The 13739-nt window shown below is 24.5% G+C and overlaps 1 protein-coding gene across 2 annotated transcripts; it reads left to right on the top strand.

Annotated features, from left to right (window-relative positions):
* The first annotated feature begins 1874 nt into the window (after positions 1 to 1874).
* On the top strand, positions 1875 to 13040 carry LOC114126521 (pyridoxine/pyridoxamine 5'-phosphate oxidase-like). Of its 2 annotated transcripts, XM_027990497.2 has the most exons (6): positions 1875 to 2042; positions 2179 to 2274; positions 5878 to 6029; positions 8326 to 8425; positions 9745 to 10022; positions 12735 to 13040. In XM_027990497.2, exons 1-6 carry the CDS (start codon positions 2040 to 2042, stop codon positions 12856 to 12858), a joined length of 753 nt encoding a protein of 250 aa, XP_027846298.1. In that variant the 5' UTR covers positions 1875 to 2039; the 3' UTR covers positions 12859 to 13040. The 2 variants fall into 2 exon arrangements, with proteins under 2 accessions (XP_027846298.1, XP_027846290.1); XM_027990489.2 differs by lacking the exons at positions 1875 to 2042; positions 2179 to 2274 and adding an exon at positions 3469 to 3806.
* Positions 13041 to 13739: the final 699 nt, after the last annotated feature.

Genomic DNA, 13739 nt, shown 5'->3' with positions numbered 1-13739 from the left:
TAAAAATGTATTTCTATCTGCAAAATGACTGATATCAAATGTTACGGGCCCGCTAAGGGCAGTTAATCCAACACTTAAATTTAGGGAGTCCTTAAGTGACAACTATCCCATAGAGTATGACTGTGCAACGCAATTTTAAGGGACTGTGCTTAGTGCTACTTAAAATGATTTTAAGTAACACTTAAATGACTGTGCATACGGGTGATAAAAAATAATAATATATAATATATGTGATAACATATTAGAGTTATAAAATATTTTAATTTCAGTTTTGTAAGTCTAGAAAACACGTATTTGACATAAATATAGATAAAACACGAAGCTTATCGGGAATTAATGGATAATTACATGGATACACATATACATAAATTTATTAAGAAATAGGTTATTTAATATTGATATAGACGAATTACCTACGTGTTTTGTACTTAAATATGGAAAAATCTAATGAATACTTATTTTTTTGAATGTCAATATTTTCGTTTGTGCAAGCAGACCAGCGTGAGCTTAACACATCATTATGTAATCATGTTATAAGTCGTCAGTCGGTACCTACTATACCTAATATTATAGAACACTACTTCTTATTAATAAAAATAAAATATACAACTCTATTGTGTTAAGGTATATTATTATTAGGTACTGGGTAGGTGTATTATGTAAGCCGATTAATTTTATTGAACATTTATGATTTGTTTATACAATATATTTACCTACAATATTACTACTTTAATGTTGGCTTTTACTATAATAGGTTTATTACTTATGTAGATACATCATAATACTTGTATTATCCTTTAAGTGGACTGTAGGGTCAGTATTTTTTTTTTTAATCGTTTATTTAAAGTTATTTACAATCTATAATAGTGTACCTATACAAATGAGTACATTTGATTAAGTACAACATATAATATTATATGGAACGGCGAAGAAAACGTGAAGACGCTACAAGCATATACGAAAGTGGAAACACCTGAACATAATAGTAGGTAACTACTAACTACTATTTTTAAAATAAGGATGAAGATATAGATGTTATGAAGTGAAAAGATCTCTTGATCATTCGCATTTTAGGAGTCTTACTGGATTATCTGGAAGTTAAATGAAATGAAGTTTAGCGATGAGGCTATTGGAATAATTTTCCTTTCTGGAGTGGAGGTCGTGAGTATAGTATTTGAGCCGGGAAGGTTGTTTGCAGCCTTATGGTAGAACGACGTTTATTATTTATTTATTATTATGCTCGAATATTTCTGATGTTTAGATGAGTTTCTATAGGTACCTATAAATTATAATAACAATAATATAATACATCTACTGAATATATATATGTACGTAGAAAGAAGATGTTCATTTGGGCTAGTATTAAAAAAATATATAAATATCGAGTATAGAGTATATTATTAGTATATAAATATTATAATATACAGAAAATTAATTCTCGACCTAATAATTTAACAGTAGTTTATTTATTGTAGTTACATAATAAATCGAATTTTTTTATGTAAAATATAGACTTAAAGAATATCACTGAATGAGTTTATAATAAAAATGTCGAGTTGCGGAAATTATAGACGCGCGGTTGTGTACTCATTATGTATAAGTATATTTAGTAAGTATAGGTATCGTATTTACGGTTGATCTTAATGCATGACATACCGATTTCGACATTCGCGATTATGTAGGTTTTAAAGAAGAAATATAACAATAGCCTTATAACGTAACATAGAATAAATTACATAATAATTTATATTTTTTTTACTGGAGAAGCCAAACAAACGGTGGTGGTGTATATAGGAATACAATCTGCCGTGTCGCACATATTTTCATTTGGAATATTGAACTAGATTTTCTAATTTAATTAGATATATTGATTAGATATTTTACCAGGTGCTCATTACAGTAATATACCACCACATTCAAGTGTCCACCGTAGTGGCGATAAAAGCATACCTCGACGTTCTAACTTCCACAAAGCCTTAAAATAAATATAATTTTTACAGACTACTCCATTTTTATACCGAGAAATAAAATTCAACACTATGGTAAGCTATAAAGTAGATAACGTGGATATATTATTCTTCAGATCTACGTTATTAATTATAATAACTAATGAGTTGTGTAAAATGTTTATATTTACTTAATATATTATTTTCAAGAAGTTTTTTTTATGTGTTATAGATGAATGTGAAGTCATTGCATCCTTTCGTCGGCCGTTTGGTTACGTCATATGTATCGCTAAACACTAGAAGTCTTTCTTCGTTACGACAAGCCGAAGTAAGATTTTAAACTGAAAAAATATGTAGTACTTACTGAATATTATGTTGACAGGATATCTTGTAATGGAAGATTTCTTTTAAGTACTTACGTATAAAATAAAATTTAAAAATAATTAAGAGGCGTACAAATATGTAACTAATATTGTTGTACATAAAAATATACATTAAATTTTCTATTATTTTTATAATCATACTATTGACAAAATATAATATGATATAATATATAAATAAAAATATAAATCAATAATTACAGTAAATTGTAGGTAAGTGAGGTCTCTTAAAAAAATACATGTATCAGTTGAATCTAGTTTAAATGCTATATTTGGATTATATTTAGGAGTATGTTATGAGCGTGATATTTAATTAAATTGTTCTAAGTTTTATTAGAATTATTTATGTATTATTAACTAGGTACATAATATTATAAAATTTAGTATAATATCATAGTTAAGCTCTTTCTAAATGTCTTTTCTTTTAAAAGATTCCAAGTCAAGGCCCTCTCAATTAATGAACAAGACGTAAATGTACAATAATTCTTTCAATTATAGTACTTACCAACCTATATTTCTAACCAATTTCAGTTATAGCAAACCTTTAGTAGATAAGGACCTAACCTGACTGTTCAAATATGTCGTTAATTTATTAATATTGAGAGTCCATGTTTCGATTTTAAATGCATAGGAAATGATACGTATTATATAATAACCAGTGTTTATTTGTGGTGACCAATGGGGACCCACCGCGGAAAAAATAATAACGATTTTTTTAATTTTCTTCATTATTTATTCTTATGACATACTCCCTCGAAAATTTACGAAATCCCCCGGGATAGAAGGTTTGAAATAAACATTGATAATAACATCTTTATAAAATTACATTTTTACGTTAAAAAACACCTATATATTATGTGTAGTTAAATATTTACATTAATATATGATTACCTTTTTAGTTTTTACTGTATATAGTTAATAATAGGTACAGTTTCAAAAATATAATGTTACATTTGATATTTGATATAGGCGGTTATATAGTTGTCACCCTCGTTTTCACCCGAAAAACACTTACGCGTTCTATTTAGAAATTTAGAATAGTAGGTAGGTTCATATTAGATGGCTTTGCTGGTCTTCTAATCGCTCGGTTATATTTTTCAGTTTATTTCATATTGCATATGCAGTAGGTATAATTGTTTAATTTAACTAGTAATTCATTTTTTGTCATTAAATCATTAGTCATTATTATAAAAAATTTTAAGTTTTTGTTATTTAAGTAAAATTATTGTTTTGTTTGGTATAAGTAAAAATGCCGGTCATTTCTTCTTGTGTCGTTTGTAATTATCGATTTACCTACGTCGATTGTCCAGTAAAATGTGACGGTTGTTCACTTTGCGTCCATAGAAAATGTTCCAAATTGTCCGCTGAAGAACTGAAGTGTTTAAGTTCAAAAAACAAGATTTTAAAATTTTTTTGCGAGCTATGTGAACACGATTCAAACAAACAAGCTGAAATTGGATTAAACAGAATACAGTCGTTGGTAAACACTCGCTGTTAAACGTTAAAAATAGTATATTATATTAACCTTGCTAAAGTGTCGATTGCCATAATTCATAAATTGGGTCAGCAATTCAATTGGAATAATTTAAGTATGGGCGTAGAACTCGATTGATATTTTTTGATAGACTGTTATCGGGATAATTTACAGAAAAAAATAATTAAGTTAGTACCTATATAGGTAAATAAGGATGAAGTATTAAGTTTAATGTACAAATGTATCATTACATATAATAATAATACTTACAATTTTCATTTTTAAATTTAATTTTAAAGTTAAATATAAAAACACATTTCTATATTTAAAAATTGTTTTAATGCGTTTATCTTCTAAAATAGTGTTTCTCAAACTTTTTATTATGGCTACCTTCTGTTTGAATTTAAATTTTTTAGTGACCTCTAAATATATACTCTAATGTATACACTCTCATAGATTATTATTTTTAATGAATACTAGAAGTATTATAGAAAAAAAAAACATAAAATACATATAATAATACCATTATTTTTAACTAAAATAAAAAGTTTTATTTTTAATTGTAGTCTGTTAATTTTTAATAAAAATATGTAGTTAAAAATCGAATGAGTATTTTTAATGCTTCGTATTATGTAATATTGTGATGTGTAATGTTTATTGATTTTATCATTTTTTGAGAAACGATTTTTAATTTTTAAATCATAATATGCTAGGGACCCTTAATAATTAATTAAAGATCTCTAGATTCCTAAATCTGCTCTAAAGTCTATATTATACAATAATAAATTAATAAAGCATCAATAACAAAATAAGGAAAACCGTTGTACTTGTATATCTACCTAAGACTGGTAAGTCTTACCGTACTATTATTTAAGTAGGTATTAAGTGGTTCTTTTATTTTTAAACATAAATGCAGTGTAGACTGTTACTTGCTTTGTATTATTTTCTAATATTTAAAAACTCGAGATAAATATTGATGGGTAGTAAATTGTTTATATTACGTATTATATAACAAACATTATTAATTCATTCATAGTCATTGATAGATTAGGTATCTATTATATAATTATAGTAGGTATATTAAGTGTTATTTATTTTTAAATACATTTATGACAATATTAATATACAAATGCACTACTGGAATATTATATAATTAATATAGATATCAACAAAAATATATTAAAATAAGCTTTTATTATTTTATAAGTATTGAAATATAAATAAAAGATTTAAGAGAAAAAGGAATGAATAAATCATAGAGCTATTATGAACGTAAACATTTCCTGTCACGATCTTTAATGAATATTTTGACTAAATATGGATCTCGCCTATATTCAGTAATCACTATAAGTATTAGGTATCAAGTAAAATATTCACCTTCATTAATAATACATAATTTGTTTTTTTTTTTGACAACTGAGTTTTTTTTCTATCGTTTTTGTAGACGATCTTTGATGATTCATTCAAATATGAAATTACTTTAAACTTAGAATTTATGACAAACAACTTATTTTGTTTAAAATAATTTGCGTATAGTATTGCATAAAAAAAAAAAACGGTTTGAAAATTCTTTATAATTATGATTATTGACGAATGCGGGATGATGTGTTAAAATTGTAATATGTTGTGTATTTACGTAAAGCATTGTCCTAATACATTATTTTACTAAATATTAGTACCTACATAATATGTTTAATGTTTATTTTATTACTTAAATAATAACACTAAAAATAACTATTTGATCTTGAAAAACATTTAGGTATTATGTTTTGTTGATATTATGCTCCTAAATACTTTTTTGATTAATATGCCATATTTTATTTTAAATATAATCATTTAATCCTGTATAAATAAAATCTGTGCTATTATATCGTTACGTTAGTACGTTACACAAATAATAAATCTCTACCTTCATTAGATATATAGTTTTAGTTTATAAGATATATTACTTTAAAATAATTATGACTATATGACTATAAAATTACAAATTAAACTGGTCATAGAATACAATTGCGGGTACTTTCGTAAACGTAAAATGATAATGACATAACATAATATTGTAATTATATGTTTACAGGCCGAACCTTTGCATGAAAATAGTGGTCTGCATAAAATAAATATATCATCTAAAAATCCTATTGAAATTTTTAGTAAATGGTACAACGAACACATGGTAGCTAATGCATCTGTGACTTCTGCTAAAGCATTTAGTTTGGCCACCGTTTCAAAGTAAGATGGTTTAACATACTTAAAAATATTATTTTTCTATTCATTATTATCTAAACGCTTATAGATTTAGATAACAGAATAAAATAATACATAAAATGTTTCAAAAACATATTTATAACTTAAATGACCGGTGTCTTGTAAGTAAAACTATTGAACAGCGCCAGTATAGTACTGTAACACTTATCTATGTATTTTAAGATAGAATAAAGAATTTTTGTTAAATATTGTGATAGTATGGCGGTATAACTTAATTATTTTTTTTTTGTGATCAAGTTTCTGAAAAATATCTTTACACGTTTTCTTAGTTTTGTATGTATATAGCACAACTATTATTATAAATACATTGAAAATAAGAGACATTGTAAATTGTAATATTGATATAATTATTTATCATTAATTACTATGATTTTTGTTTAATAAAACTCAACAAAATTGGTAAAATCATAACTATAACAACTAAATAATTTAACGTAGCTTAACAAAAAGGTAACCAAACTTAATTTAACGTTAAGTTAATATACATGTTTTTGGTTTTGACTTAATAATAAATGAATTTAAATCTTATTTGTTAAGTTTGTTCCAGTAGTAACTAAAATTAAAAATGTTAATTTTAGAAATTGGCTATTTTACAAAACAAATGAGCACAGTAGCGCTTGGAAATTAAATTTACCTTATGTTCAATAATAATTATCTACTTAGTAGCTATGTGAATTTTAGCAATTTTACAGCATGTATCAGTCATATTTTAATACAAATTACATATAGTTAAATGGTTGACTCTTGCACTACAACTTTGTTTTTTGGAATAGCGATTTATATTTTTTTTCAGATATGGATTTTTCATTACTTATTTTTTGTTATCTATTGATAAAGCTAAATGAGATACAGCGATTTTAAATTTTAAAATAAATTGATATTTTTAAATTTTTCAAAAAATTCTAACGCCTGTATTAAGTAATTTTTTTGGATCCATACATTTTATTTTAGTTACCTCTTAAAATAAAAAAATGTTCATGAATTTACGATAGTTACTATGTAGTTACATGCTCTTCTAACTGAAACTCTTAAATTGATGTAACTATTTTAAAATTTAAAAAGCTCCAAATCGATCAATTTTGGGTTTAGGACCATAGATTGAAAATAGTAAGTAGGTATCTATAAATCAATTTTCTTTGAAGTAGTTTTTCCGAAAACGAAAAAAAACTATCAACAATTGTCGAAAATGTTTGAAAAATGTCTTTTTAGAATATTGTACTGTGATTTCTAAATGAGATGATTTAGAACTATTACTTTCACTAAGTGAAACAAAGATTCAAAACCTAATATCTACAGTTTCTTGTTAGATTTTTTTTCATGATCAAATTGACATTTTAAAATTTAAATGAATGCTTAATGTCTTTCTTTAGTTAAAATTTATCAAAACAACAGTGGAAATTAAATTGAGCAATTAAAATAAAAAGATATTTGTTTTGTAAAACTATTGTAAAACAAAACAAACTACGTTTAACATGTATAATAAAATAATTAGATAAGACGTAATAATAAAGTTGAAATTTTATCAGTTGTGTTTAGAGTGTAGAGAAAAATATAATGAACATGAGTCATAGAAACAAATGTAAAATATTATTATTACATATTAAATTATTAAATAGCCATTAAATCACTCATTTAAGTATTAAAAAAAATCATAAATTTTACCTATATAATATATTTTTGTACAACCACGAGTATTTTTTTTTTTATGAATATAAGTATTACGTAAGTGTCCGTGATATTAGGTATGTTAACTGTTAACAATAGAACAGTAAAATTTATTTTTAAATTTATTGAACTCTTAAAAATGTAAAATATATTAAGTAATCTCATATTATAATTTTTAGTTAGGAAGTTTGTGTACCTATGTTAAAAACTTATAAACTTAGTTTGAAGACAGAAGACAGACGATTTTGTGGTACTTACAGTTTTATTAAGATACAATTATAATAATATCTGTTACCTATCAAAATTGTAACTATCATAAAACAAAATTTACGAGCCTAACGCAAATACTAAATTATGTTCAATAGTTAATTTATTGTATTTGAAATACTAAATAGGCATATAAATCTTGTTTTTTTGTCTAGTTTAATAATATTTCCATAACGTAATAAAACAGATAAGAAATAATTAATTTAGTTTAAAATTTAAATTAAGATTCAAAAAAATTACTGACTAGCTACTATAAATATTTTAATGCGAAACGTGCACGACGTTCTTAAAATGAGCAATAATAATTTATTTTCATCTTGGGTTTCAGCACTGGAAAGGTATCATGCCGTAGTTTAATATTACGACGCTTAGATGAAGATGGATTTGTGATGATGACGGATGGAAGAAGTAGAAAATCAAAGGATTTGGTAATTTAATACCAAATATAATATTTTATTCACCACACACGTAGTTTTATTAACGAATTGATAAGGTTATGAGAAAACTATCTAATTTATATAGTTATAAGAAAATATAAAGGTACAACTTATGAGACGAATTTTAAATAAAATAAAAATAATGATAAATGAATGTTGTAAATAATCGTGTCAGAGAAAAGTATTGTTATATAACATAGATAGTATAGATACCTATGTTCAACTATTTTGTTTTAATAGTAAATAATGATTATTAATATTATTAATATTAATACTCAAACTCATAATATTATTATGTTATGTAATGCCGTAATGGCATGATATACATATACTATATTACATAACATAACCTTCAGTTTCAAAATATTTCTAGAAAATACATTATGCAAAATACAAGTAAAATTGGTAGATATGGTTTACAATATTCAATAAAAAAAATACTAATCAGAACTATTTAAAATTAAAGCGGAAATTATTTTCAGGTTTTACAAAGAATCAAATTCGAGGTATAAAAAAAAAAATAAATAAATAACCTTATTACCTACCCATATTGGCCAAATTCTACAAGTATAAAATAGTTAATATAATATTTTATTATGTTGTATAATACATTTCACATAAGTGTTATACGTATATTGTATATACTATATACTTCTAATATAAATATCAAATATCTTATAGGTACTAACATTTCTACATCAATGATTTAGTATTAATGGAAATTTATCAGTTTTGAAACCTATAACATCATTTAATTTTATCGTTACCTATTTTTTTAGCTTACAATAACCCATTATAATTTATCTATCGGATAGTTCAGAAAGTTTTATCAGTTTAACCTACGAGTGGCGGTCCCTTTTTATTAAGGTTACGACTAACTATTTTGCTTTTCGGTAATAAATTAATAATGAATTGTGCACAAATCTTTTTCTTGTAAAAAAATTAAATTATCATATTAAAAGTGAAAACTCAATTGCCTAATAAACACAAAAAGTCGTTTAGTATAATTTCAAATAAAATTTAAAAATAATAAAAGTAATAAAAATCATACTTAGCATTTAAAAAAAATCTGTTAAGTGTTCAAAAGTGTCGTCAAAAACATGGTTCTTAAAAAAGGGTTTATTTTTATGTACTTATTATACGTATTATTATGCATACATTATACATATAGGTATTACGAATATACCTACTATTATATTACAATATCGATTTCAACTTGTTACATTTGAAATATATACTATACTTTAAGTCTATAAATTCAGTTTGTTTTAAATATTATGTAATAATGCCAAAATGTTTTTTGTGTATAGGAGGAAAATCCGCAGGCTTCCATGGTGTTCTTGTGGTTGGATCAAACGTCAGACAACTTGCCCCAGACCAGGCAAGTGCGTATCGAAGGTACCGTAAACAAGCTGACCACGGATAACATGAAAGAGCTGTACGACATTGAACCGCTGTTTTGTAAGATTCGTGCGCAGATCTGTGAACAAGGAAAGGTGGTAGAGTGGGAGCAACTAAAGCGCGATCACGATCAGTTGTTCGATAAAGTGACCAAGTACAATGTCCAGCTCCCTAAGCCCGACCATGTGTAAGTACCCGTATTTTTAAAATAAATTGACTATACGTAGAATAATATTAATGAAAGGTTTACCGAAAGAGTGCATGACTCTAAGCATATATAAGCCACCCAGAACATAGAGAGGTAGATTGGACAGAAACGCATGAATTTAAACATAGTAGTTTTATGGAAAATTTAAATATTTAAGCAATACTTATACTAAACATTTTTTTAACTAAACATGTAGTAGATACTTATTATATTTTATCTTTAAAGAATTTTAAAGTTATAAAAAAAAATTCCACAATTTTATTACTTACATTTTAACAATGATATATTATGATAATATCTATAGAAATTAATACCTAACATAAACTATGAAGTATAGGAGTCTACTGTTTTTTTAAAGTTTAACTCACACTTCACAGGGTGTGGATTGCACAATAAAATTGGAGACTGAAGTAATTTTTGTAGAAAATATCACATATATAATATAATAATAATTATTATTATATTTTGTTATTACCTATTAATTCAGTCAATATTACTATACATTTAGGTACCTTAGAAAAATATAATTTCTTATTGCATTAATTTAAATATTTAAATATTTAAAACACTTATAAAAAATAATTATATATACAAATATGTTTATATACTACAAAATACAAATATATAACATTTATAAAAAAAATCGTAACTAGGTCACCAAGGTATTTTCGATATTTTTTAATTTTTATAAGCATAACTTATATCAGGAAACTTGTATTATATTTTTAAACTTTTATACTTATAAACAAAAATTGTATTACTCAGGTATATAAATAATAAATAGAAAAAACTCAAAAAATTCAAATATTTATAAAAAACAAGAACTAAATATTTTTATATTTAGATCAATTATATCCTAGATCTATCAAAACTAGTTTTGCGTACAAATTCTATTTATCATTATTTTTTTTATCTATGTTTGACTTGATTATTTTTAAAAGTACTGAATTTTTTTAATGTTTGACTTCCAAGGTTCAAACAAAAACAATTTTTTATTAAAAACTACCCTCAATATTATATCATATTCAGTTTATTCAATTTTATTTAGAAAATCTGTATTCAGATACATACAAATACGCATTGTTGTAAAACCGTTCATAAAGATATTGAAAAAATAGAATTTATTCAAAATTTACTATGTTCTGTGATATTTTGAATGTTTATAATGTGAATATGTGATAGATTTATACAAGAGACTTCAATGTGTGAATAATAATTATCAGTTATCTTTAAATACCTACCTATAATGGTTAGTATTAATTTGAAATTGTTAATAACTTATAAATTCACAAAAAATACATAAAAAAAAATATTTCTTTTATTTAAAATTTTTGTAAAATAACGTTTTTAATAAATTATGCAACAAGTTATATGGGTATAAACATTTTTTATAATTTGAATAGTTATTGCCGTTATTGGTATAACTTATTGTAAAAGGTAGACTCCGAGACTCGTATTATCGAAGTACCATATCATAAATTTATTAACCGTGACTATGTCTATGTGATTAACTAATCATGTTATCATGATAATACACGCATCAAGATAAAGAATAAATGTCGACGAATATAAAAAAAAATATTTCTTTTATTTAAAATTTTTGTAAAATAACGTTTTTAATAAATTATGCAACAAGTTATATGGGTATAAATATTTTTTATAATTTAAATAGTTATTTCCGTTATTGGTATAACTTATTGCAAAAGGTAGACTCCTAGACTCGTATTATCGAAGTACCATATCATAAATTTATTAACCGTGACTATGTCTATGTGATTAACTAATCATGTTATCATGATAATACACGCATCAAGATAAAGAATAAATGTCGACGAATATAAAAAAAATTATTAGAAGCTTAAATATTATATACTTAAATATTCCTTAGGACTATAATTATTATAGAATGATTGAATGGGTTTTGCTTTGTTATACCTAATTAAGTTGTGTTTATTTAATAAGTAGGTACTAATTCTTTAAATTGTCAATACTGACATGTAGGTTTATAATAGGTAGGTATGAATGTATGATAGACGTGTAGCTGATCATAATATTATAATGGTTAATATAAAATATTTAATGTATATGTCTTTTTTAAGAGAGACATTCATCAATCGTTAATATTAAAAGCGTCTCTAAATTATTTTTGGGTCCCTATTGATTTGATTGATGCTTAATTGCGTAAACAATAAAGGTATATTATACTTTAATACTTTATATTGTATAGGTACAAATGTTGTTTACACACTGTGTTTCTGCGTTTGCTAAGGTAATAAAGTGGTGGGACGAACCAATGGCCACTAATGTTGATTAGAGTGTTTATAACGATTAAAATTTATATTATGAATGGTACTATACTACTATACGGTACAAACTTTAATATAGTTGTCGATAAAGTAGTACACAAGTGTAACAGTAACTCTACAAACAATCTAAGAACTCTGGAGAAATAATTTGTCTCCTTGTTTGACTATTTACCAAATGCAATAACAATTATTTTCATAATAATAATGGATGCTATGAATATGAAATAAAACTAAATAATTTTACTCGAGTTATTGCTATATTATATTGTTAAAAATTATATACATATTTAAAATAATAAAAAAAGTTCACAAGGAATAACTATAAAGTTCCTAACGATAATTGACGTAAGTATTATTTATAAACACATATTTTTTTTAATTACAGTGTTGCTTACAAACTCGTGCCCGACGTGATTGAATTTTATGAAGCGATTGGCCAGAAAATCGGTGACAGATTATTGTTCACCAAAGATGGAATTTCATGGCAACCAAAACATATAGCTGCATAATAATAACATTAATAATAATACGTATTTTATTACAGGAAATGATTTAAAAAAAATTGATATGAGTGAATCACGCACCACGTTTGTTTAATTTTTGTACACTTCAGCTGGGGATATAGATTTTCTAAGGATATACAATACATTTTTTTTTTAATTTGAATATATTATTCACTTTTATAAACGAACTACCTATGTTTTTAATATCATTTGAAATTTAAGAACATCATATTTTGCAGGTTGTATGATAATTATAACTGCATGCTTGACAAATAATTGTTTTTAAATTATGCGGATTATAATAATGTATACACTTAGCATGATACCTAAAGTTATTTTTCAGTTTAAAATACATTACGCATTTACGATAATACACCACCGCACCTATGAATACGCAACATAATATATAAGTAAAAATGAATAGTGCCATACCCATATACCGTGCGAATACTATATGTAGGTACATTTTTATAAAAATATTTAAAGATTACGAATAGGTACCTACTGTTAATGTTTACGTCTGTAAAAAAAATTAACATGCTTCAGATACTCTCGTTATTCATTATACTATATATTTTGTTTATTTTTATTTTTTATATAGGTTTACACTGCAATAAAAATTGTAAACAGCAGATTTATTTTATTCTCCTGATGTTTTTAAATTGTTTTAAATTATAAAACAAGACGATATTGATTTAACATAACTATATAAATTGTTTCTATTATCGATTGGAAGTTAGATATATTTACTAATAAAATTGCAATAATACGTTGAATACATCAGAGTTGCGAAATTCTGAATAATTAAACAGCTATTATAATTAAAACATATTTTAAAAATAATTTTATATAAAAACTTGGTATCGATTTATTTTATTTTTAATAAT

Source organism: Aphis gossypii, chromosome X, assembly GCF_020184175.1.
Source record: "Aphis gossypii isolate Hap1 chromosome X, ASM2018417v2, whole genome shotgun sequence".
Lineage (NCBI taxonomy): Eukaryota > Metazoa > Arthropoda > Insecta > Hemiptera > Aphididae > Aphis > Aphis gossypii.
The sequence above is the reverse complement of the archived record's forward strand: the minus strand, read 5'-3'. Positions and strand labels throughout refer to the sequence as shown.